The sequence below is a fragment of the Dama dama genome, chromosome 9, assembly GCF_033118175.1.
Source record: "Dama dama isolate Ldn47 chromosome 9, ASM3311817v1, whole genome shotgun sequence".
NCBI lineage: Eukaryota > Metazoa > Chordata > Mammalia > Artiodactyla > Cervidae > Dama > Dama dama.
The window spans coordinates 47,582,034-47,606,286 of record NC_083689.1 but is presented as its reverse complement, the minus strand read 5'-3'; the positions used below and the strand labels follow the sequence as shown (position 1 = coordinate 47,606,286).

The 24,253-nt window shown below is 51.5% G+C and overlaps 2 protein-coding genes across 2 annotated transcripts in view; one reads left to right on the top strand and one right to left on the bottom strand.

Moving 5' to 3' along the window:
• The window catches only part of LOC133062376 (uncharacterized), a 230,502-nt gene that overhangs the window by 26,598 nt on the left and 179,651 nt on the right, over positions 1–24,253 (bottom strand). Inside the window, exons 5-6 of the mRNA XM_061151302.1 lie at positions 14,232–14,334; positions 13,081–13,155 (exon numbers count right to left, since the gene is read on the bottom strand). Of these exons, the coding sequence (XP_061007285.1) occupies positions 13,081–13,155; positions 14,232–14,334 (178 nt within the window). The remainder of the gene's footprint in view (positions 1–13,080; positions 13,156–14,231; positions 14,335–24,253) is intronic.
• FSTL4 (follistatin like 4) overlaps positions 1–24,253 on the top strand; it is a 414,616-nt gene that overhangs the window by 346,806 nt on the left and 43,557 nt on the right. Inside the window, exons 7-8 of the mRNA XM_061151300.1 lie at positions 7,602–7,768; positions 19,588–19,708. Of these exons, the coding sequence (XP_061007283.1) occupies positions 7,602–7,768; positions 19,588–19,708 (288 nt within the window). The remainder of the gene's footprint in view (positions 1–7,601; positions 7,769–19,587; positions 19,709–24,253) is intronic.

Below are 24,253 nucleotides of genomic sequence, written 5' to 3'. Positions count from 1 at the left end.
TAGCCAGGAGTCCCAGGTTGGCAGGCTCTGGGCATGATCTGCTTTCTGGCATATTCCCACTGTGTCCTAGTACATAGGAAGTGCTCAGTATATAATTGTTGAATGAACACTACCCTAACTGTTTACTTGCTTAACATTAGTTTTTAAGCCCTTTTATGTGCTAGGAACTGTGCTAGGTGCTGGGATACAAAAGAAATAAAAGAGATGGTCTGTCTTCATGCAGCTTATAAAGGTGTCTATTTACATCAGAGAGCAGAACTTAATAACTAAACTGCAGAAATGCTTGAAGCAACCCCAAACAACGTAAGTCAATTGAGAAAGTAAATTACCCCCCAGATCTGGAGGTAATTAACTAGTAAATTTATTACCCTCCCCCAAATAAAGCACACCAGAGGGAATCCAACAGTGACACAAAAATGGGATCTTATTATGCATAAAGAAATAGGAAATTTTGAAGGCGTGCGAGTCTAGCTGGCCTAGGCCTCCTGCACAGGCTGGACATGCCCCAGTGCTCAAAACATGCGGGTCGAGATGAAAGACCACGTGTTCCCAGCCTCCCACCCATAGAGTTTCAGTAGCATTTGAAGGGAGCCCGGAAAGGCAGGCCCTGGTGGATGGGGCCAGGGGAGTCACAAAACACCCGCATCACCTCCCCACAGCAGCCCTGCCCCGTAAGTGCCAGGGGAGGCCATCAGGTCCAGGCAGTTAGACGTTGCCTGTCCCCTACTTGGTCAGATGGCCTTAGGCAACACACACTCTACCCTGGTTTCTATTCCACTAACCATCTCATAGCATGGCCATGGTCACAGGAATAAGACCAGATTAGTAGAGACTGTCACACGGGGCCACACTGCTTTGGCAACTCCCAGGCCACTGGTGGGGAGAGGGTTCCCTCAGGGCATGGGAGAAGCACATTGCTTGTCGGAAGAGAAGTGTGAAAAGAGGCCACCTCTGGTAGGACTCTGAGCACCTGGTCTCCAGGCCTCCCTGGTTCCCAGCCAGCCCCTGACCCAAGCTCAGTCCACACAGGGATGTGGGAGCCAGTAGACTGAGCTTTGGACAGTCTTTCCACCAAGAACATCATTTGAAAAATGGCAAATGTCCAGGTAGGAATGTGTTCCATTAGTGCATTTCTAGCATAAGAAAACTAACACCAACTTGACAGGAATTTGAGAAATTTAATTTCTATTGCTGTGAAGCAACAGAAGCCTGCTTGAGAGGGTGCTGATGGGTTTATGAGTGTCTCATCGAGTTCAAGTCAGTGTGAGAAATAGTGCCTGAGATTAAGGGAAAGCTGTAATAGGAACTAAAACCCAATTCTCCCGCGACTCAGATTTTATGGCCTCCTGCTTCCAGGAAGGGTGCTTGTTCACTTGCTCGTGGTGGGCCCATTAATCCCCCACACCGCCCCGTCTCTCCAAGCTCCAAGGAGCACCGAGGGTGTATGTGCGGGGAGGGAAGTGAGGGCTGTAAACCAAGGGCATTGCCACTCTGGCTTGAAGGGCCTTGAGAGCCAGGGACATGTCTCCCAGGACTGCACCTGAAGCCGACCTGCCGTGTGCCAGGCACTGTGCTGGTTACCAGAGGGTCAGACAGCCCTGGGGGACCCCCACCACCATGCAGCCTGCTGAGTGGGATCTCAGGTGTCTCAGCCTGCATCAGATGCTCGAAGCAGAATCTCAGTTCCCAGACCAGAGACTGAAGCCAGGCTGAGGCAATGAGAGTGTCAAATCCTAGTCACTAGACCACCAGGGTTAGTGGCCAGTGACAAGCTCTGCTTTGGAGAAAGGAATTATTAAGAGGTGGAAAGTAGTGAAACAAGTAAAGCATTTATTAGGAGGAAAAAAGTAAGTGTGGATAGATATACACAGGTGGGCTCAGAGAAAGAGTCATGCCCTTGGGGTAGTTTAAATCACTTATACCGGGCAGGTCTTCTGGGTTTCCCCTGGCCAATCATCTTGCTTTACCTGACTCTGAGTCCACATTTGGTCTGATTCAGCACCGCCAACCATGTTCATACACATGTCTTAGCCAGAATGGATTCCAGGGCAAGGGTTTCTGGGAAACTGACAGAACATATTATGGTCTGGAGCCCCCTCCCTTCTCTGAGCTCTGAAGAACCTTTCTGTGCACGTGTAGTTTGGGAGAGCTCATTGACTTCAAGAATGAGAAACCTGTGATGTCTCTGTCTTTCATCTGAGCAGGACTCAGCTCCTCCTCACTCCTGCCATCATCTTCATCATGAAGCATCTGTCCACAGGGGACAGGTTCCAGCTGCTCAGCCTGAGCTCCGTTTATCTCCTGCCTCAGGTGAAGCAGGAAGGTCTCTCTTGTGCTGAGCCACCCACGCTGACTTTGGTAGTCATGGTAATGCTACCTGAGCCTCCTCCTCCCACGAGGAATAATGGGAAGCCAGCTAATGTCCGAAGGCCTGGCCTATAGGGAGACAGATGTCCCAAGCTGTGAGAAACCCCATCTCCTTTGCCCTCCTCCAACTGCCTACTCCCTGGCAGCCTTCCATTGTGGCTCTTAAAGCAAGGACATCATCCCTCTGTGGGCACCTCTGCCAGCAGTACTGGACAAGCTCCCCAGTCCAGCCTTCTCATTCTAGAGACTCTAGACTCTTTCTACAGATGTATTCTCACCCCAGACCTGTCCGGAGCTCCCAGCCCAGCCCTCTGGCACTGCCCCCAACATACTCTGGGCACAAGACAGGTCTTGTTGCTTGGTGCCCCAGAAACCTATGGACACTTCCCCCAGAGTGGCCTTGGAACCACAGATGGTCAGCACCATGTTAGCAGCAAAGCCACAGTCAAGAGTTGGAAGGGGTCCTTGTTGGCCCTTCCACAGGCTGCTCCCTGGAGGGCTGCAGTATGGCTTCTCTACCTCCCTCTCCAGTGACTCTTGACCCCACTGGAGCAGCATCCAGGTCCAGACACATCTGAGTCCCCTCATCTACAGGCGTGCCTGGGCAGTGGTGAGCTTCAGCCCACAGTCGTTCAGTCAGTGTTTTCACTGAACACAAATGAGGGCCATCTCCACAAATCCCAGACTGCTTGGCCCTCCTCTGGTCCCTATCACAATGGGAAACTTAAGAGGATTGCGGGGTCCCCTCAGTTGGTCCACACCAACATCCCAAAGCCCTCCGCTATCACTCCCTAGTGAGCAGACATGTAGGCGTGAGGGCATGTGTGCATGCTAAGTCTCTTTAATCATGTCTGACTCTTTGCTACCCTATGGGCTATAGCCCGCTAGACTCCTCTGTCCATGGGATTCTCCAGGCAAGAATACTGGAGTGGGTTGCCATGCCCTCCTCCAGGAGATTTTCCTGACCCAGAGATCAAATCCACCTCTCTTTCTTCTCCAACATTGGCAAATGGTTTCTTTACCACTAGTGCCACCCGGCAGGTTGGGGGTAGGTGCAATAACTGAGATCACATTTCCTTCTGATGACTCTCATGGTCCTCACAACACAGCTCCACCCATCTTCCCATTATCATCTTTCACCATGTCTAGGCTTCTAGATGGGGCTGTGAAGGGATGGAGGGAACCAAAGAGGACCTCTCTGTGTGTCTTCAGTGGCCACAGGGTATTGATCTGCCCAATACACCCTGTCTGTCATGACATCTGACCCCCACCTCTCACCATCCATCCACCTGGGCCAGAGGCGGTCACATGGCCCAGGGCTGTGGGTCAGTCAGTCCTGTGACTGCAGAGCACTTCATCACCTGGCCTGGGAGATCACTTCGTGAAAGAACATAGGAGATAAGTCTGGGTGATTGGAGTTCAGTTCATGCTTTTTTGCAGGGCCCTTAGGAAAGACTTGGGCCCTTTCTCCAGGATCCCACATACAGGGACAATGGGAGCATGAGGCCACCCCTGGACCCCTTGCAGCCATGAGTGTGCCATTGTCAAGGGCCCTGGATGCTTGCAGTCTCTTCCACCCCTGAGCTTTCCCAATTATGGGCATAAAGATCAATCCCTTTCTTCTTTCTTTTCCTAAGTATGTTGAGCATTTTGTAGAATATCTGTTACTTAAGCCTGAAAAAGTCATGACAGGTTCACCAGGACAACTTTCAATCTTCTTCACCTAATGTCTGTCTAAGTTTCCCCTTATGTGAAGACTGCAGGATCCCAAAAACATCCCATGAGGTCATCCTAAAGACTGGGGCTAAGGGTCTCAGAATAGACAAGTAGAAGGTGCCAAGTAGGCACAAGCTTAGGCCCCAAACCACGGTGGAATAGGAGCCAGCAGGTACCACTGAGTCACCTGGGAGACTATGGGGCAAGGTCAGGGACTGTTCTCAATTCATGATGAATCTGTGGGTGATGCCGAGCTGCTGGTAGCTTTTGAGCAGAGCCATGATATACCTTGTCCTCCAGGACACTCAGGGGCAGCAGGGACAAACTGGGGGTTGGGGGGGGCAGTGACCACACAGGAGGTTCTCAAAGACCCGGATGGAGAGGAAGGGAGGGCCCAGGGAACATCAGGAGGGAACCCCTGGGGGCTTGGCATCTGTTCATGCTGCCCCTTGAGGCATCATTTGTGCCATCATGGCAAGTGGGCAGGGAACAGAGGCAGATGGCGCTGGGGGAGCAGCAACTAGGCACTGGCAGGACAAAGGAGGATGAACAGGGACGTCTGCTCAGAGCCATGCATGCACAGCCCAGAGCCTAAAAGTTGGCCAGGCCCCCAGAGCCCTCCTAGACCAACCCTTCCTGACTCAGCTGGGGACCAGGGATAGGAAGGGAACTGCCCAAGGCTGCTTGGGGATCTCTGGCAGCCCCGGGGGCCAGGTGTCCAGAGCCACAGCCCCACATCTGCCCAGTTCACTCGAGCCCCCACCTGTGAGGCTGCCTCATTTTTCCCTCGCTGGGAAATCACCCTGGGAGGTCACTTAGCAGGGAAGTGGGGCCTTCCGGGGAACACGTGTTAAACAGTAAAAAAAAAAAAAACCGGCAGTGAGGAGCAGCTCATTGGCCATAAATCTCTCTAGAATTTTTAAAGGACCTAGGGAATATTGACATGAACTAAATCTAATAAAACATTCATTTAATTAAACTTTAAATGATCCAAATATTTGCTGTTTGGTTAATATTTGTGTAGCTGACAGGAGCAGAATTATGATGGTTTTGTCAGTATTCACGCATTCTAATTTTGCCTGAGTCTTTCCCATGAAATCACACATCTTCAGACATACAAATGCTTGGGGCATGCTCAGGAAAAATGTGGGAACCAGCCGTCCCAGTGGCGGATGGCAAGCCGCACAGGCTTCCCACTTGGGTTCGTTTGTTTGTTTGTTTATTTTCAGCCCTGTGCTACAGGCTCCTCCAGACATTTTTCTACAACTGCTTAAAATACAACTTTGTGTTTCCAAGTGTAGAGGGGAGTATACAGCTATCTGTCCTCTGCCACCTCTGGTCCCCACTGCAAGGACCCCTGGTCGCCCTGCCTGCAGGCACCCTCAGCAGGGATCAGCGCCACTGTGCTCCTGGTCTGGGCACTCTCAGCCCAGCGGAGTCCAGAGTCCCATGATCCCTGACAGTTCGGCCTCCCAAGCCCCCACTGGCACAGTCAGGCTCAGCTCTGAGAGTCCGATGCCATCCTCAAGTACAGAGGCATAGGGCACACCATGGCCCAGCCATGAACCACTGGGCCCCTCCATACCACTCAGGATCAAAGGGTCTCTGGCCCCTTGAATGCAGACTCTGGCTCTCTGCCGCATCTGTGTGGTCACTCTAGGTGGGGAGGGGTACCAGCCAGGTGAGGGAGGGTTCAGCCTCCTCTTCGAGCCTCCTTGGTTCCCCTCACCTGCATACTAGCAGGCAAGTTCTCTGCCCTTCCCGCTGTGTCCTTCCCTATTCCCCTGGGGACAAGGGGGCTTTCCACGCCCCTTCCCACTTCCATAGGGCCTTGAGCCTCATCCCAAGAGGGAGAATGGTCTCTTCTGTACTTGGGCACAGCGGGAGCTAAACAATATTAGTAAATCCCTCTCCCTGTCTCAGCCCCTCTGAATCTCTGAAACCTGGGTCTTGCTACAGGGGGGTTAGTGCCTTCTCTGCCCTGAGCAATAAGCCTCATGACTCACAGGTGGGAGGGCAGCAAGTTGAACATGATTTAAGAGGGAGCTTGAAATGCATCACTTCAGTGTTTATAAAATATTATGCCGTTTGCGTCTGCATCAATCATCCAGTGCTTATCTTTTCCTCATGTGGCTCCTTCACCAGGAGTCCCATTTTTCCTGTGTGTGATTGTCCCCTCTCCACCGGCCTGTTGCCTTTTTTTCCTTCTGTATTTCTATTTCCTTCATTTTTCATTCAGCCATCCAACGAGACCTGATTAAGTACCTAGTGTATATCGTGTATATCGTGTTCATCTCTGTGGGCCCAGGGCTGGGCCATGAATGTTTGTAGTTGGGGGAAGGGCTTTGCTGCCCAGGACTGGACTGGTCTCTACTGCACCAGCTCTCACTGTACCTGCTGTGCGATGTGTGGCATCTGTGATGGTTTTTGCTCCCCTTCTCCACCACCCCCTCCCCCCGACATACACATACTAGCAAGAGAGTCTGAGCCTAGGTGTGCCGCCTGGTCGCAGCTCAAACGTGTCCCACTGAGTCATAGAGCTCGGGTCCCAACTCTGGGCCTTGCTCCACCCCGTCAGGGCCCCCCAGGTCCTAGCACCCTTTGCCAGCATGCTAGAATCAACCCAGGCCCCCAGAGCCAGCCCGCCTCCCTCCGCCCACGCTGCCTCCCCAAGAGAAGATATGAGGGAAGGGCAGTAGGGCGGCCATGCAGTCAGTGAAGCTAGCGACTCCCCACTCCAAACCTCATCCCATGTTGGCATTTGAGTAGCCTGAGTTTGATTTTTTTTTTCATTAACCCTGAGAATTCCAAAAGGTCTGATTCTGAAAGGGAGATAATTTAGACCCTCCCCATTTGCCTGACAAGTGATCAGTCTTAATGCCAGTTATCAAGTGTGAAGCAGCAAGGATTAGTCATTTGTGCAGCCCAAAGTACACTTCAAAAAATTAAAGGCTGCAGTTCATGGTCGCTGAACAGAAACCCAAATCCAAGTTCACAGGCTCCTTAGGCAGCAGCAAACCTTCAAAGGTCAGCCAGTTCGCTCCCCAGACTGCAGACAGTGCAACCTTTAATTTGCCCCCAGGTGGGCAAGAAACCTGTCGGCCCAGCCAGCGGACCTTGACTGAATTTGGCAAGGCCCGGACTCCATGGGGCCTGGTGAGCACAGGGCGGGGCCGGCGCATCTGGCTCCCCGGTTTCAGCAGGGCAGCCCCATGGCCCCAGCAGCCCACCTCCCTGGCTCCACTCACAGATCCACAGCCCAGACACTTCCCTTGCGCTGACTGTGGTTCCTGACCTGATGTGACTCACAGAACCCTTGGAGCTTTTGACGTAAGTCATGGCCCCTCTCCCAGGAGTTGTGTCCATCTGTCTGTTTAGCCAGCCCACTGCAGATAATGCTCCTGATCCCTGAAGTTCCCCAGGCCCCTGACCTGCAGTAGATCCCCTTGTCCACATCCTTTCGAGTAGAGACCTCACCGCCCGGGGCCTGCAGCTGACAGCGTCTCCTTTCCCTGCAGAGGTGGTGCAGCTCAGCCTCGCCCCCGAGGAGCAGGTCAGTGTGGCCACAGTGACCGTGGGACTCAGCACGGTGCTGACCTGCGCCATCCGTGGAGACCTGCGGCCACCCATCGTCTGGAGGCGCAACGGGCTGGCCCTGAACTTCCTGGATTTGGAAGACATCAATGTAAGTCACCAGGCTCTGTCTGAGCTCAGACTCACCCCCTGGGGAGGCCAGCTGTGTGAGATGCCTTGTGAGAGCTGCAGGGCCAGAGGGCTTTCTTTTCATATCCCCCGTTGGTGCCATCCAGCCTGCTATCTGGTGTCTGGAAGTATCAGCCCCACCTTGTGCAGAGAACAGGACGGATGGTGTCTGCAAACTTGCAGCCAGGCCCAGAATAAGGTGAATACTAGGGGGAGGCCTGTGGGCGGGGCAGGAGGTTCCCAGGCAGGGGAGAGCATCTGGCTTGTGGGGAGAGATGCTCTCTCTCCTCCTGGGGAGTCTCTAGATCCTAAAGCTGGGAAGGACACAGACAGCTGGAACTGGGGAGAGGGCGCCCCCTGTGGAGGGCAGAGGTGGCCTCTGGGATGGTTGGCTAGAAAGCAGGGGCAGGGGGCGAGGTAAAAAAAAACGAGATCAGACCAGAGAGGCCTGCCCAGGGGTCTTGTTTGCTGGGCAAGGAGTATGGATGTGATGAGTTAAGAGGGAAAAAGAGAGTTCCTGTGTCCTCACAGCCCAACATGAGCAATGGGGGCCTCCTGGGCTCTGAGGGCCCCAGGCAGCCTGCACTGGGGTCCCAGCATCACCCCACTCTGCCTCTATGACTGGACAGTTTCTTAAATGGATCCTCAGTGAATTAATCTATTAGAAAAGCAGTGTTAGCGGTGCCTCCCTTCTATGGGTCCTGAGCGATAGAAGGATTGAAGAATATGCACTGGCCCTGGTTTGGCACTGGTGCGGGCACGGTGGTTTCCCAGGAGTTCATGTGAGAAGAGGGAGTAATGTCACCCATGCAGGGAGCTGCCAGGATGGCAAACAGGTCTTTAGCTACAGTGACAGGAATTCAAGTTTCAGGCAGAAGACAAGCAGCCCTAGTCTCCTTGGCTCAGGACAGGCCAACCAAGAATGGGCCACTTGGCCCCAAGAAGGAAGACCTGTGGAGTCAGTGGTCAGTTCACGCTAGCGGCTGTAAGGTGGGGGTCAAGGTGCTGTGGCAGAGGTAGCTGGCTTGGGCTGTGTGACCCCATGAGTTGAACTAGCACAAAGGGCTGTGGCAGAGGTAGCTGGCTTGGGCTGTGTGACCCCATGAGTTGAACTAGCACAAAGCGCACCCCGAAAAGAGACCAGTCGGGGCTGCTTGGATGGAGCACCACTCCAGCCATCAGCCCTGCCCTGCACTGGAGTGACCCATCACATCAGATAGTGAGCTCCCCATCCCTAGAGGCATACAAGCTCAGGGTCATGGTAAACAGTGCTGCCAGCCACAAGAAGGCAGCTAAACCCCATGACCTTAAAGATTTCATCCAGCTCTGAGACTGCTTTGTGGAAAGAGAGGGTAACAAATCACAAAGCTAGGACTCTGCCACTCTCTGGGTCCCTTTGGATGCACACTGAAGATGGTTGGGGAAGCAGGTGGAAAGAGGGGGGTCACTGTGGAGTCCAGCCCTGGGCAGGGCTGGGCAGAAGTGCCCTTCCCTCACCTTTATCACACCAGGCAAGATGGTTTCCTTGCAGTTTGCCCTCTATAGTGAGCGCGGACAGTATCCACCCACCTCTGAATGTCAGTGCCAGCATAAGCCTGACTGCTTGCTGGTCAGGTGCTCAGTGGGCAGAGTTCTTCCTCTGAGCCTACGATGCCCAGGGCTTGTCTGAGATCTTAGCAAGGGAAGGCAGTGTCCTGCTTGTAAAGACTAGGGTGTGTATGTATGTGTGCATGTGCATGTTATGTGTGTTGCTGGGGCGCAAGTTTGTGCGTGCGAACCTCTCAAGGTGGGTTGTCAGCTTTTAACCATGATTGGCCAGTGGTGATTAATTCAGAACTAGGTCAGGCCCGCCTGTGTCTGAACGTCCGTGTGCATTGCTCGATGCTCTATTTAAAGACATTAGAAATAAAGGCAGAGGCAGAGCTCCTTTTAATGCACTTGCCATCAGTTAATTAAATTACTTTGAGTGTCTTTCCCCTCCCTCGAACATGCCTCCAGCACCAACTCAATTGCATTTCTACTTTTCACAGAGAGGTTAGCAATTTGGGTAATTGTGGTGCAACTGGAGATTAATGGCCTCTCGTTACCTCCCAGGAAACACTCGCTCCTCTGGGCAAGTGAGCAGCCCGCGAGCAAGCAGGGCCCCGTGGTTCTGAGAAACCCCCAAGTGAGGGCGCAGGGCAGTGCTAGCCCCACAGGGGTCCTGGCCCGATACGTGCAAACACACACAACACACGCACACACACAGACACATATACAAACACACACATGTACACCTGCCTTCAAGAGAGGAGAGAGACAGCACAGCCTTACTCATGAAGGGCACAGGCTCCAGGGTCAAAGGGACCTGGGTTTAAGTCTCAGCTCTACCACTTACTGGCTTAGCAACCTTGGAAATGACATTTGACTTCTCTAAGCCTCAGTTTCCTCTTCTGTGGAAAGGCGATGAATAATAGATCCTGCCTCATAGGGCAGTAATGAGGATTAAAAGATACACGGAGTTCTTAGCACATGATGTCCATGCTATTATGCTCTTATTTTCATTATTTCTATTATTACTACTTCTCCCACCAGACAGCACTCTCAACCCCTTGCAGCCTGAGTCCCCAACCAGCTGTCAGCGCGGTCTGGTGAGGCCCCCGTCAGGCAGATGTGACTCTGGGGTGGTCTCTGCTGCCTGTCGTCACCTTGATTCAGGTCAGCCTTGATTCATCCGGGGGCAGACACTGACCAGCACCTCCAGTGGGTCCAGGGCCGCCCTGGGTGAGCCATACACCTGCTCTGAGGCTGCAGAGATGCTCTGGGGCAGTGGAGATGAGGTTGTCCTCCTTGAGAGGGCATTTTCAGGCTGAGCGTGTTGGCAGGGGGCACCCCACCCAGTGACTGGCACACAGCAGGGGTTCATTAAGCACAGCCCTGCTCTGGACGGTGAGGGGAGTAGCCGTAGGAGGAAATTAGGCTGGATCAGGGCTGGGCCATCAGGATACACAGCGCATCCCTGAAGCAAGACGGGTTAGGGGAGAGCAGTCCAGGGGGCTACCCTGGTAGAGCAAAGATCAGGGATAGGTAGGTTCGTAGAGCCCCCCAGCCTGTGGCATCTCAGCGCCTACCCCCTCCTGCCGTAGTCAGAGATGAAACACAACACGATCACAGGCCTTGTAATGAGAGACTGGCTCCGAAACATTGCAATGACAGGGAAAGCTGATCAGCTTACAAAACCCAAGGCGGGGAGATTAGAGAGCGCACAGAGGTGTGGGCCTCCTTTCTTTGTCATTTGTATGAGACATCTTGATTGGCAACAAAATATTAATCACTTTTTCACTACTCTCTTAATGAGAAGCTTTCATGGGCAACAAAATATTAATTTGTCTTGTCTTATCTGTTAAGAATTCCGTTAATGAATTCGGTCACAGAGCTATTACAGAATGCCATGCTAATGACACATGTAATTAAACTTTTCTGACTTGCCAACATCAAGGAGGCCCCAAGCATCAGAATAATATTTGCTCAGAAAGTAAATGTACCCGTTTAGCCCGGAGCCGCACAAGGAGGAGCCCCTCAGATTCCCCAGTGAGTGACGTCGCTGTCAGGAGCAGTCAGGAGTCGCCAGTGTGTCCACAGTTGTCCAGACAGCACACGTGAGGAGCCCTCCTCTGGATTCACTTACTGAGCGACAAGCCCAGTGCCAGAGCATAGAGCAAAGACACTCTGCCTGGCTTTGAGGGAGCAATGCAGCACAGTGTAGCCGGTCCTAGGGACCTGGTGTTCCCCCTTAAGGATGCCTGAGCCCTTCCCCCAGCAAGACACCTCAATCTCACTGCAGCCCGGACCATTAGGGGCCCTGACTCAGCCGCACCTGGAAAAACAAACCCCCTGAGCAGAGGGCAGCATTGGGTACCAGGAGGGCAAAGACCCCCCAGACAGGTGCCCCCCAGCTGGGGTGGGAATTCTGCCCCGCTCCCGGCAGTGGGTCTCTGGATTGTGATACCTCCTCCTGTTTGCATGATGGTTTCTACTTGTGCACAATCTCTGGAGCTCACAAAGGGCGGCCTGTAATTTGTTTATGTCCCAGCCAACTGCTGGGATCTCTACAGGAGCAGCTGTGGGTCTAGCAGCTTCAGACCTGGCCCTGCGCCCGCTGCCTCAACCCTCAAGGACCCAGGGCCATGGCTCCAGCTCAGAAGGTGCCCTGGTCTCGGGCCAGGCTGCTGGCCGGGAGGGCACCTACGCTGGTGTGCCAGGTTGACCCTGCACCTCTCAGCACCCCCACCCCCGCCCCGTGGACCTCTGGTCAGCCTGCCTGGCCTCTGACCTGCTCTCCTCAGACAGCATGGGGTCACATGGGAGAAGGGCACCCCATCATCCCAGGGGGGCCACAACCAGAGCCTGTGGGGGGAGCTTATGCTAGGGAAGGACTCTGCCTTAGGAGGCAGTGAGATGCCCTCACCACAGGTACCGAAGCAGGAAGGGGACCAACCGGGTCCCCTTTGAGGGCTCTCTGGGCCCTGGGGTCATGCAGTGCTGTGATAAGGAAATCACATGGGAGACAGGGCCCCGGGAGATGTGAGTCCTGCACGGGAGCCAGGAAGCTCCCTTTTTCACCCGGACAGCAGAGCCTCCATCTTCCCAGGCTTCAGTCCGGGGTGGGGCCCATCTCAGCAGCAGATCCATACACTCCTCATATAGCCAGGCCTACACACTGGGTGTTCTTGGGGGTGGGGGGAGGCTGTCCCACTGTCGGCAGAAGCAGAGCCCATCCCAGCCTCAGTGCCCTACCCAGACCACACAGCGGCTACTCAGGAAGTGAAAGGACCATCCCCAAACCCAGTCTGCACCCCCTGCTCCAACAATGTCCCCTGCCCTCACCACTAACTGTCTTCCTCACTGTCCCTTATGTCCCCAAGGACAGGGGCTGCCCATGAGGGGAGCAGAAGCAGGGAGAAGACATCCCCAAAGTCCCAGAAATCAGCTGATCCCCAAATCCTTGCTAGTATTAATAAGGTATTTCTACCATTGGTACCAAGACGCTGCTGTGTCTGGGGGGCTGGTCTCTGAGACAGTCCATTCAGAAGCATCATCTCATTTAATCCTCATCACACCCCTATGAGGCAAGTGGAATTCTGTCACTCAGGGGTTTCAGGAACTTACCAGGGCTTGCAGCCAACCTGCACACCCAGTTAGAGCTTCATGGGTTCCTTGCCCTTAGGACAATAGCACCCAGCACCCAGCATTGCCAGGGTCTCGCTCTGGGGCAGCTGGACCTACCTTCTGCTCTAGCAGTAATGGCTACAGTACCTGAGCCCCAGTGGGCGTGTCCACTCTGGGTGCAGCCACGTGTCTGGTGCTCCCGGTCTCATTAGCTGCTGGCCTCTGCCGCAAAGAGAAGGCAGAAAGCTCTTAGACCAGCACGTGGAGTTGTTTGGCGAAGATATTCTCAGGGAGAGGAAACATTTTTCTATTGTATTCTTCTTTTTTAAAAAAAAAAAAAAAAGAAAAGCTCATAACAAACCCCAGTATATTGCAAATGACTTGAAAGAGCTACTCTTTTTTGTTGGTTTTTTTCTTTCACCAAATCTCCCTATTTGGGGCTTTCAAATGTCGACAGGCAGAGTACAGTGATAAAAGCAGAAAAACAAAACCCATTAGAAGAAAGTATTTGTGGCAGTGTTTGAAGGATGTGTTAAAAGGTTCACTTTTTTCCCATGCCTAAATGGTGTAAAACCATGAACAAATAACTCTAATGAAGCATACGCTCTCAGCCAGCTCTTCTTTGGAAGTGAGTTATTAAAAAGACCAAAAGAGAATGATTTAGGAGCTCATGACTCATTTAATTTTTATTGTCTTTATATGAACCAGTCATGAATCCATTGTAAAAAGATGAGAGGCGTTTGATTAGCATGGAGAGCTGTTTGCAACATGCTAGACGGTGGTTGTAGGTTCTGCATTAAAATAATCTCATTAAACGCTTGGGTACATTTTGTTTTAAGATCTTGGAAAACACTCTACTTGAAGCATTCAAAGGCTTTGGCCAGTTCTCTCCAGCTCCTGTCAAATAAATCCTGGTTACGGATGCACACTCAGTTCTTTTGAGTTTTGGATGAACTCAAATCACTAGGAGGATTGGCCAAAACTCTCCTAGAGACAGCGCTTGGCCCATGGTACAACATCTTGTAGAGCTCATGGGGGACTCTGCCTTCCAGGTACCTCATCTAGCCTTAGCTTTCTCAGTGGCCTCCTCAGGGTCACCCCTCATTCCCCATTGTACCTGTGCTTCGTGATCACTTCTGGCCCCATCTCAAAGGTACCGGCTTCCTCAGGAAGGTTCTGATCCAGCTTCTAGACCCTAAATGCAGAGCTCCAAGTCCCAGGTCAGGGAGCTCACATTCAGGCTGCTTTTAGGCTTTACCATCTGCAAACAACACTGCAGTGAGCATCTTTGTACATACCTCTTTGCACATTTCTGTAAGTAGGTGTTTAAGTTCTTAGAAGTGGAGTAACTCCATCGAGGGTGGACACATTTTCTGTTTTGATGGATACTGCCAAATCTTCCTACAAAAAATAAGTTGCACCCAGTTTATACCCCTTCCAGCAGTGTATTCAAGTTTTAAACACCATAATAGGAGAAAATTCCTGATTGCAAGCCTTGTTGGTCCCTGAAATGAGCCATGGAAGGAAATTTAATCAAATCCTCTCCGGAATGTTTCATAAACAGCAGGAATGCCAATCAGCGGTCTTGGCTGACAGTGTGATCCAGGTTAGAGGAGCAGGGAAGGCCCTCTTGGCTTGGGGACTCATGATACAAGTGTCCCCGGGGGAGGGTTGCAGGCTTCCCGGATGAAGGCAGCAGGTTCTAGACAGTCTGAAACTTCAGTTTGTTACCAACCAGGGTTCTTGGCCTTCCTTCAGTCAACAGAAATTGACTAGAGGCCAGAAAAGAAATTTAGGCAAGGCTTTATTGGGGACCCTGCTGCAGCAGAGGGGAACAAAAATAAACAACAGTTTCCCTTGCTTGCTTGCTTCCGAGGGGAGCAAGCTAATTCCTTATGTGGGGTGAGGGTAGGGGTGTGTCCAGGGGTCTGGCTAGAGGGGTGGTTTAGGTGTTCTGCCCACCTGTTAGGTAGTGCTGTATGCAGGGGGCACGTGCAGTGCAGACATCTCTGAGGACCCGCCATCACCAAGGCGCTGCAGTGTTTGGGTCCATTTGTGTAGATGGGATGCTAGGGTTCATGAGATTCAGGGGGAGAGTCAAATCAGCCGGGAGGGAAAGACCCTCTGCCTTCTCCATCCTCTCCAAAGAGAGCCAAGGAAGCTCCTGAGAAGGGCAGAGTTAGAAAAGCTTGAATAAATGTCTCTAAATGGAGTTTTAACTTGTAGCATTGACAGTGAAAACTGAAAATCACTCAGTGGTGTTCGACTCTTTGCAACTCCATGTATAGTCCATGGAATTCTCCAGGCTAGAATACTGAAGTGGGTAGCTGTTTCCTTCTCCAGGGGATCTTCCCATCCCAGGGATCAAACCCAGGTCTCCTGCATTACAGGCGGATTCTTTACCAGCCGAGCCACAAGGGAAGCCCAGCATTGACAATACCATTAACCTCACCTCTGAAATCATTCTGGAGTCCTTGTGTTTAACATTTAGTCACTAAATAGTCAGCACTGATGCCTCATCTTCATATTACTTCGACCTGACTCACATGTATCACTGTGACAACATCTCCCATCTTGCCTCTGCTTAAATATTGTTTAATACTTAAGTCTTGTTTAATTGCTTGCTTTATTAAGGGCAGATACCTAGAAAATAGCTTCTTAAAAAGGCAAAAACCATTTCTTTAAGTAAAATCATCTCTTTTCCAAAGACAGATGTGCATCAATACAAAGAATGGTCTAATCTAGCATCTGTTTATTTCTGGAAGGAACCTTGATTTTGCTAATACATTTCTATGCATCAGAGCAAAAGAAAAAAAAAGCCATCCATAAAAAGACAATTACAGAGATGCAATCAAGCACTGATAGCAGTGTTCAGACACATCTCAGAGAACCTTCAGGAGAGAAAGGATTGCAGCGTTAGTTTTATGTAACTTCTTATAAATCAATTTTTAAAGTAATTTCTTTACATCCAATGAGGGAAATTTGATTTCTGTAGCCAGTATTCGTGTCCCAGAAAACAATATACACTTTTTTTTTATAATTATATGATGCCTATTGTTTCAGCCCAGAGACTTTTTTTTTTTTTTTGAGTACAGAATCACATTTTCCCCAGAGCCTGAGTCACAGGCTGGTAATGAGTTAGGTGTTCCAAGTAGAGCATCACCCATCCAGCAGCCCCACACCCTCCACACCTGAGGGATCACACCTCTGCTCCCAGGAACACTGAGGAAAAACCAGAGGCTAAGCAACTCTGTTGCTGCTGCTGCTGCCAAGTCACTTCAGTCGTGTCCAACTCTGTGTGACCCCATAGACAGCAGCCCACCAGGCTCCTCCGTCCCTGGGATTCTCCAGGCAAGAACACTGGAGTGGGTTGCCCGTTCCTTCTCCAATGCAGGCATGCATGCTAAGTCGCTTCAGTCGTGTCCAACTGTGTGCAACCATATGGACAGCAGCCCACCAGGCTCCTTTGTCCATGGGATTCTCCAGGCAAGAACACTGGAGTGGGTTGCCATTTCCTTCTCCAAGCAACTCTGTTACAGGCTCACAGAAGCCATGAGCCTCGTCTGGGATGGACTCTGCCTGCTGCCGTGTGCGGAGCCCTCCCAGCGTGCCCAGGTCTGAGAATGCAGTGTGGAGAAGGAGGCAGGGTGGGGAAGTGGGGACGAGACCTCAGATTGGCTCTCTGCCTCCCTGCCAGCCACTTGATTTGGACCCCTGTGTGACTGGCGACATCTGGGGGCATGGGAAAGCAGGACACATCCTGGACATGTCCATTGTCCAACCCAAAGAACCAAAATCAGGAAAGCCCCTGCAGAGAGCCCAGCTCAGCCGCTTGTACAGTCTGCTCAACGAGTATCTACTGAGGGCCACCCTGTGTCAGCCCTACGCCAGGCACTGGGGACACAGCAGTGAGCAGCGGGCACCAGTGTCCCTGCCCTCCCCTAGGGCACTCACGTGCTAGTCAGGGAGACAGGTGGCAAACAGTACGCTGAATGGGAGTAAGACAAGGGGCGTCGCTGGGCTGTGATGCGGGAGGCAGGTGCAGCGCTCAGAGGTGGAGGTCACTGCATCGAGCCTCTGGTAGTAGCAGTGGAGGTGGTGGAGAAGGTCAGACTCTGAACATACTGTGCAGGAGGGCTCTACTTCCTCATCCTGTGGGAACTGGCTTCTGTTTTGCTTTATGGTTTTCAAGGCTTTTTTCTGAGGTTTAAACTGGACGATGTGTGTCAAGATTCCCAGCACACGGTTAGCTCGTGGATGCTGAGCTGGTGTAGTTGCCTAGCACCACCCTGCAGTGGACCTCGGGCACCTCAACCCGGGGGCTCTTCTCAGCCCCCGTGACCACACCATCCCATGGATGGAGGTGGCAGTATGAGCAGAGGGTGACAGAACCCGAGACTGGCTACAAGGGCCCTCCTATAAGGAAGGGCTGTGGATATGAAGGCTCAGGAAGGCAGCCCAGAGGGAAATGCCAGGGGACCCCCAGCCCCAAACTCCGAGAGCAAATGGATCTGGTGTCGCCCTTTGGGTTGGAGTCTGTAGTCTGTCTGGGAACCAGCCAAGTGAGGCACAGAGGGGTTCCCAAGGTAGTGGCCACACCCAGCTCCCCAGCCCTCTCTCAGGATGCCTTTCCAAACTTTGAGACTCCAAGCAAAATGTATTTTCCTTCAAACTTAGGTTTTAACGTGGGAAACAGCTCAGATTAGAAATATGTCATCCCCAGAAGTGACTATTAACTTTTCATAAGCGACTCAGGTATGAACCCTTTATGACTCTGTTATGACACAGGACAAATCAGCTATCTGGTGTTTTATTTCTATTATTGAAGCTTCCACCGGGTAACCGGAATGGGGCTTTTTAAAGCAGAGCAATATTTCAGAGAAAACTCTTAAGGGTTCCTGCAGCCTTCTTCAATGTTTTACCCCAGTGGGAGCACTTCTGAGTGTCGTTTTCCTTGATACCAAGAGCAGGCTGCATGCATCCACTTTCCACCTTCCAGCCTCTGCCTTAACCCAGACCTCACTTGGGCCTGCACCCCTCATTAGGTTAACTAGCCAGAAAGCATCCTTAAAGGACTCATGGTTGTGGCTGGGCCCTTGCCACACTGACTAGTGGCCTTTGTCCCTCCTGCCACCAAATTGCTTCCATGGGAGAAGAGAGCTCAGGAAGGACAAGAGAAATAACAGGAAGGATGGTTTGGTGGTGTCTCCAAGGGGTCAAGAGGAGTTTTGCATCTTCTCTTAGTAAGAAAAGTAGACAAATGTATACCTGTGGCTGATTCATATTGACATATGGCAGAAATCAACACAGTATTGTAAAGCAATTATCCTTCAATTAAAAATAAATAAATTTTTCAAAAATAAGAAGAAGAAAAGGAGCAGCCAGATGTCTGTCATGCTTCCCATCAGCAGATAGGGCATAGGAATTTTCCACAACTTCCATGCAGGGGAAACCAGTGCCCAGAGGGATGAGGGGACATTGGACAGTGACAGAGTTCAAGCTAAAACCTGAGTCTCCTGAGTGTAGCACCGGGCTTCCCCCATCACTCCTTACAGCTAGTGCTGCCAGTCCCGTTTCTTACCAGGGAGTCAGAACCTGTTCTGCCCCATAAGCTCTGAGTACCGCACCTCAGACATGTTTGGTAGCTAAAACCAAACTCCCTGAAACTCCAGGTAATTCCATCCTCAGCCTGTCTGCAGCTAGTGCCTGGATGGGGCCAGCATTGTGCAGGGCTCTGCAGAAGAGGCAGCTGGCTGGAAAGCCACTGGGGGAGTGCTTCATGCCCTGCGCTTAGCAGGTGACTTTGATCAGCCCGAAACTCCCTCCTGCCCATCCCTCCCCACGTGCTGGCCAAATCGGACCCCACAATGAGGCTGCAGATGTCACAGGGACAAGGCTTATCACTGAGCCATCTCTCATGGAACGCCTGGCGTCAGTCCCACCTGCTCTCTTGTACATCCTGCCCTTGTTTTTGTTTGCCTTCATTTTCCTCAGAATTCTGTTTTCCTTCTCTGGGGTTACCCAGATCTCTGCAAGCTGCCTGAAATTATTTGGGGAGGAAGGTAAGATCTAAACCAGTGATAAGCAAACCATACCCTGTGAGCCAAATGCAGCCCAGTCCATTTTTTAATAAAATTTCATTGAAGCATAGTGATACTCATGAATTTAGGTATCAGTATGTCTGTTTTCATGCCTCAAGGCAGAGTTGAGTAGTTGACAGAGCCCTATGGCCCACAAAGCCAAAATATTTGCTATCCAGTCTTTTAAGAAAAACTTTGCAAAGGAGGCCACCCTCCAGAGCATCTCAACAGGTGCACAAGAGTCCAAGAAACCAGCCAAGCAGCAGCAGGATTAACAGACGGGGCAGGCGAGGCCAGCTGTAGAAATGGAGATGGAGGGTGCTGGGGAAGGCATTCAGCCGGGCCTCCCAGAGAAGGTGAATCAGGTCGTAAAATGACATACAGGGTCTGGGCAAGCAGCACAGTGGTGATGCAGTGGTCCTGCTGCCCAGGCAGCTCTGGCTGAGCAAGGGGCCAGGCAGAAAGGACCTCCTCGCACCTACAGGGTTTCCGTTTTCTGGCAAAACCCAAGATCTGGCTGTCCTTCCCAGCCCACTCAACAGAAAAGCCAATCTTGTCTTCCTTGCCCAAGCAGGACTTCGGAGAGGACGACTCCCTCTACATCACCAAGGTGACCACCATCCACATGGGCAATTACACCTGCCATGCGTCCGGCCACGAGCAGCTGTTCCAGACCCACGTCCTTCAGGTGAATGGTTAGTAAATGGCTCCATGCATGTTGTCGCCCCAAAGTGTTCCCCAAAGGCTGCTCAGAATAACCCTCCTCCTCTCTTGCATTCTGTCTTCTTGGAGAAATACCTGACCGCAAAGTGTCCCATTGCTCCCGTATGTAAAGGGGGACTGGGGCGGTGGGCAGGGGCAGAGTCTGCTAACTCACTTCCCAGTCCGGCTCTTCCCCGAAGCCTCCTCTGATGAAGTGAGTCTAGGTGGGCGGGGGTGAGTCATTTAGGTGGGCCAGAACCCCAAGGAAATTTGACATGTCCAGCCATGCCCAGCTGGGCCCCACTGCTGGCACTGAGCAAGCCGGAGCAGGGTGTCCATGCACCAGAGAATAATGTGAAAGCTCCAAGTCAGCCCCAGATCCTTGGTGGCGGCCGGTGTCTGGGGCTTCTGTTTTGAGATAAAGTGTACACAGTGTTGAGGATAATTGCATCTCGAGGTTCAGTATCACTTGCCTCTGGGATCCTGGGTGACAAGCCATTTAAGGACAACAGAGTAAGCCCAGCTTGCCTCTGCATTTGTCCTATGGGATGTTTCAGGGATTTTTATATTCATACTGCCTAAATCATATTTTATTAGTATTTCCCTTGAGCTGGGGCATACTTAATCCTCTGGGGTTTTGTGGCTGTGCCTGTTGGCTTGACTCCAGATGTACAGTGAAGTTTCTGGATTTCATCAGAAATAACACACAGGTTCCTAATTTTAACATCCCTTGGATGAGCCATCCAGGCTGGCATTCAGAGTTCAATTTGTGTGTGCAGCCGGTAGGCAGTGTCTGGGTCACTCCAGGGGCAGATTGTATGCTCTGCAGTGTGAAGAGGGCGCTGCCATCTATAGCTGGCAAGTGGTACCCAGCATCGTACCGTGTTGGTGAATGCGTGGTTTCACAGCTCCACGTGACTTGGCACCGCTCCCTCTGGTCCTCAGACTAGCTGAAAATGGGAAATCAAGAACTCCCAGATCCTCCATCCAACCCTTCACATCTTGCCCCCGCCCCATAAGAACTGAGGGCACAAGGAGAAGGCTTGAGCCTGGTCCCCTTCATTTCCTCCAGAACAGATCTGTGGGGAGAGGGGCCTGGGCGGGGAAATCCACCTGCCCAGGAGCCAGAGTAACTCACGAGTGAGAACCTGTCCTTACCTCAGGCTTCTGCAGGAGATGCTGTGGTCTTACATACTTTCAATACACAAATTGCAGGCCCACACAAATTGCAGGGGGATCCTTCTGCCTCATATTCCCCCAGAATTCTGAGACAGAGCTCATGATGGGAGATGAACCACTTCCTCCCTCCCGGTGCCGAATCTGGGAGCAGGGCCCAGGCTCATGGACACCATGTGCTACTGGCCTTAAAGCAGAGACTAGGCTGCTTCCTGTCACCCCTCGGGTGGAGAATGGACTGTGCAGCTGGAGAATTTTGTTCAAGCTTCCGTACCCACCCACCAGCCTCTTGCTAAAGGGACTGCTTGGGGCCTTGGGAAGTTGAAACAGCAAAACCTCCCTGCTGAGATCCAGAGAGAGGCCACTTGCAATCCATTTTCTGATTGCTGAGAGATTTAAGGCTTCTCTTTAAGCTGAAGTCCTAGAGTCAGAGGCAGCACACTGGGACCTCTGTGGGTTTTTTTTTTTAATAGTTTTATTGGTTATTTATTTATTTATCTGGTGCATCAGGTCTTAGTTGCACAGTCAGGATCCTCATTGCATCATACGGGATCTTTCGTTGTGGCGCAGACTCTCTAGTTGTGGTGCACAGGCTCAGGAGTTGTGGCCTGTGGGCTTAGTTGTTCTGAGGCATGTGGCATCTTAGTTCCTCAAGCAGGGATCAAACCCGAGTCCCCTGCATTGCAATGTGGATTCTTAACCATTGGGCCACCAGGGTAGTCCCAGGACCTCTGTATTTTGCAGTAGGCTTTCTATCTCATTCCATGGCTCACTGTTTGGCTCCATGGTGGTCAAGCTAGGCTGTCCCAGCGGGCCTCACTCCAGGAGCCCTTGAGGTCCCTGGGCTGGGCTGGCCACCGGCACTTGGGGTGGCATTTGGGTCCGTTAAGCAGCTCCTCATGGGAGACAGCGCTAAGGTAGACCCAGTATTGCCTCCCGAGGACGAGTCCATTGCTGGTTGACCAGGGACAAGACACGAGATTTTCCAGAAGTGTATTCCAGAAGTGAAGCTCGCTGTATTGACTGAGAGGGTAAACCATCCTATCTGTGTGGGAAGACGGGAAGATGCTGTTGAAAGTAGAATGGCATGAAAGGCACAATTACAGTAGGAACGCTTCCCAGATACCTACTGGGCACCTTCTCTGTTTCACAGATGAGGAAACTAGGGGTTGGAAACTACAGAGAGATTAAATTACTTGCCCAGGACCCTCAGCCCTACAATTAGTAACTGCAAAATAGATCTTGACACCAAAGCCCGGACTCCTGATGCCTTTTCCGCCCCTTCACTCTGGAACATTGCATTGTGGCTGGTGGAGAATCCAGGTGTGGTCAGTCGGCAGGTTGGTGTTGATCTGCTATGGGGGCACACTGCGGGGGCGGGGGGTGGTGCAGACAGGGAACAGGAAGCCTGCCTGGCCTACCCCTGCCCCAGTTGCTGAGCTCAGGTCAGAAGCAGCAGGCATCCAATGAAGGACTTACAGCACAGATGTAAGGGCAGCCACTGCCCTCAGCAGGACTGACGTTGGTGACCTCCACAGCTTGGTCATCCAGCTCTAGGTGGGCTCAGCAGATCACTGTGCAGACACTGATGCTGCTCAGGGTCCCAGGGTCAGGAGGGCTGGGCTGCTGGGGAAAGCTCACAGAGGCAGTAGGCTTGGGGGCTTCCAGGCAGAAGGACTGGGAAGGAGAGAAGGCACTGTCTGTGCTCAGTACAAAAGGAACGCTACCTTGCTGGGTCATCTTGTTAGGAAGTTGTGAGAGAGCAGTAACAGGTTCATCTGTAGGTTTTGTTCCTTTTTGTCATTCATCCCTAGCATGAGTCAAAAGCATAAAAGATGTCCCCTAGTAACCTGGGTAGAATTAGATGTGGTCACCCAACTGTGCTGCAGGTGGTGAGATTTGGTCTCCTCTTGGCCTGAAGAGGGCCTGTGGCTTATTTGAGCCGAGGCAGTGCCTGGGACATAAAGGGAGTGATGTTCTATGTCAGTTCCTCCTGCTAGCTTCTCCTCGGTCAGAGTGAGGACAGGAAGGGGAGGATGATGAAGTGGGGAGGGGAGGCCCTGGCCAGCCCCCTGCCTTTCAGAAGGCTCAGAATTCTCCAGGTGACCAGCAGGCATGCCAAGTATGTAGCTGGTAGGCCCAAGAGACAGAGAAATCATTCATGCAAAACCACTCAGACGAATAGGAACTGGGTGAGGCTGTTCCACCCAAGGCACAGTGCAGACCCAAACTGGAGACACCTCTCTCATAAGGTCAAGACATGAACTCTGAGCCAGAGAGGCCTGAGTTCAAGTCCTAGTGCTGGTACTTCCTTGACATACATCTTAGGTGGGTAAAGTCACCTGTAAAATGGGAATAACAATATACCTCCTGCCTTATAGGCCTGATGAGGTAGGATGTGTGTCAAATGCTTGGGAAATACGTGGAAAGATGTAATTCAAAGTCCAGGATGGGACAGATACGGGGGAGATTTTGTTTTGTCTCAAACCTTATTTTAACCGTAGTTGGTGCACACAGATGATCTGAACTCACAGAGCTTGCAACCCATTATACAGATGGGAAGATCAAGATCCAGAGGAAGTTGCCAGGCCAGGAATAAAATATAGACTTCTCCCTGGAGCTGCTCCATTCCCTGGTGGCAGGGGCAGGACCGCACACACAGGCTGAGCTTCTGGGCGCCTTCTGGGACTTCTCCATCCAGAGCTCTGCCTTGACCTGGTTTGCTAAAGGGAACACTTCTAGGCAACTATTTCCTTTCTTTCTCAAATTATTAGTATAACTTCCCCATAGACCAGGCCTCCCAGAGATGAGACCCAAACACTGACATGATTTATAACTTCATCCAAACCTCCTGCATTGCTTCCATAAGAAGGAGGAAAAACTTCAGACATAAATGATTAATCCATTAAATTAAAAACACCTTCGACCTCCCCACAGTTCAGACAAGTAACGATTCATTCCCAAAACACAATAGTAATCTCCCGAATCTGTTGATTACTGCAGCTTGGTACTTTTGTGAATGTGCCTCTTACTTAAGACATATTTATGCTGCCTTTCACCTTGGACATGATCGATGTTTCCCAAAGAAAATGTGCCGTTGCGTTATGTATTCAAATGTTTTCACGGGAAGGTTTTGCAAATTTAAAAGGAAATGAATGTGTTTACCCAGGACAACATTAATTTCAAATGATTTTGGTGTGTGAATTAACACAAAGGAAGAGAGGAGATCAGGGCCAAAGGAAAGCAATTGGGCTTTGCCTTGCTCCTGGCAGAGAGCTGCATCTCTACCCAGACCTACCCTGGAGAGGGTAGTCTCTCACAGAGAAAATGCAGGACTTTTCTCTGATGGGAACCTACCCAAA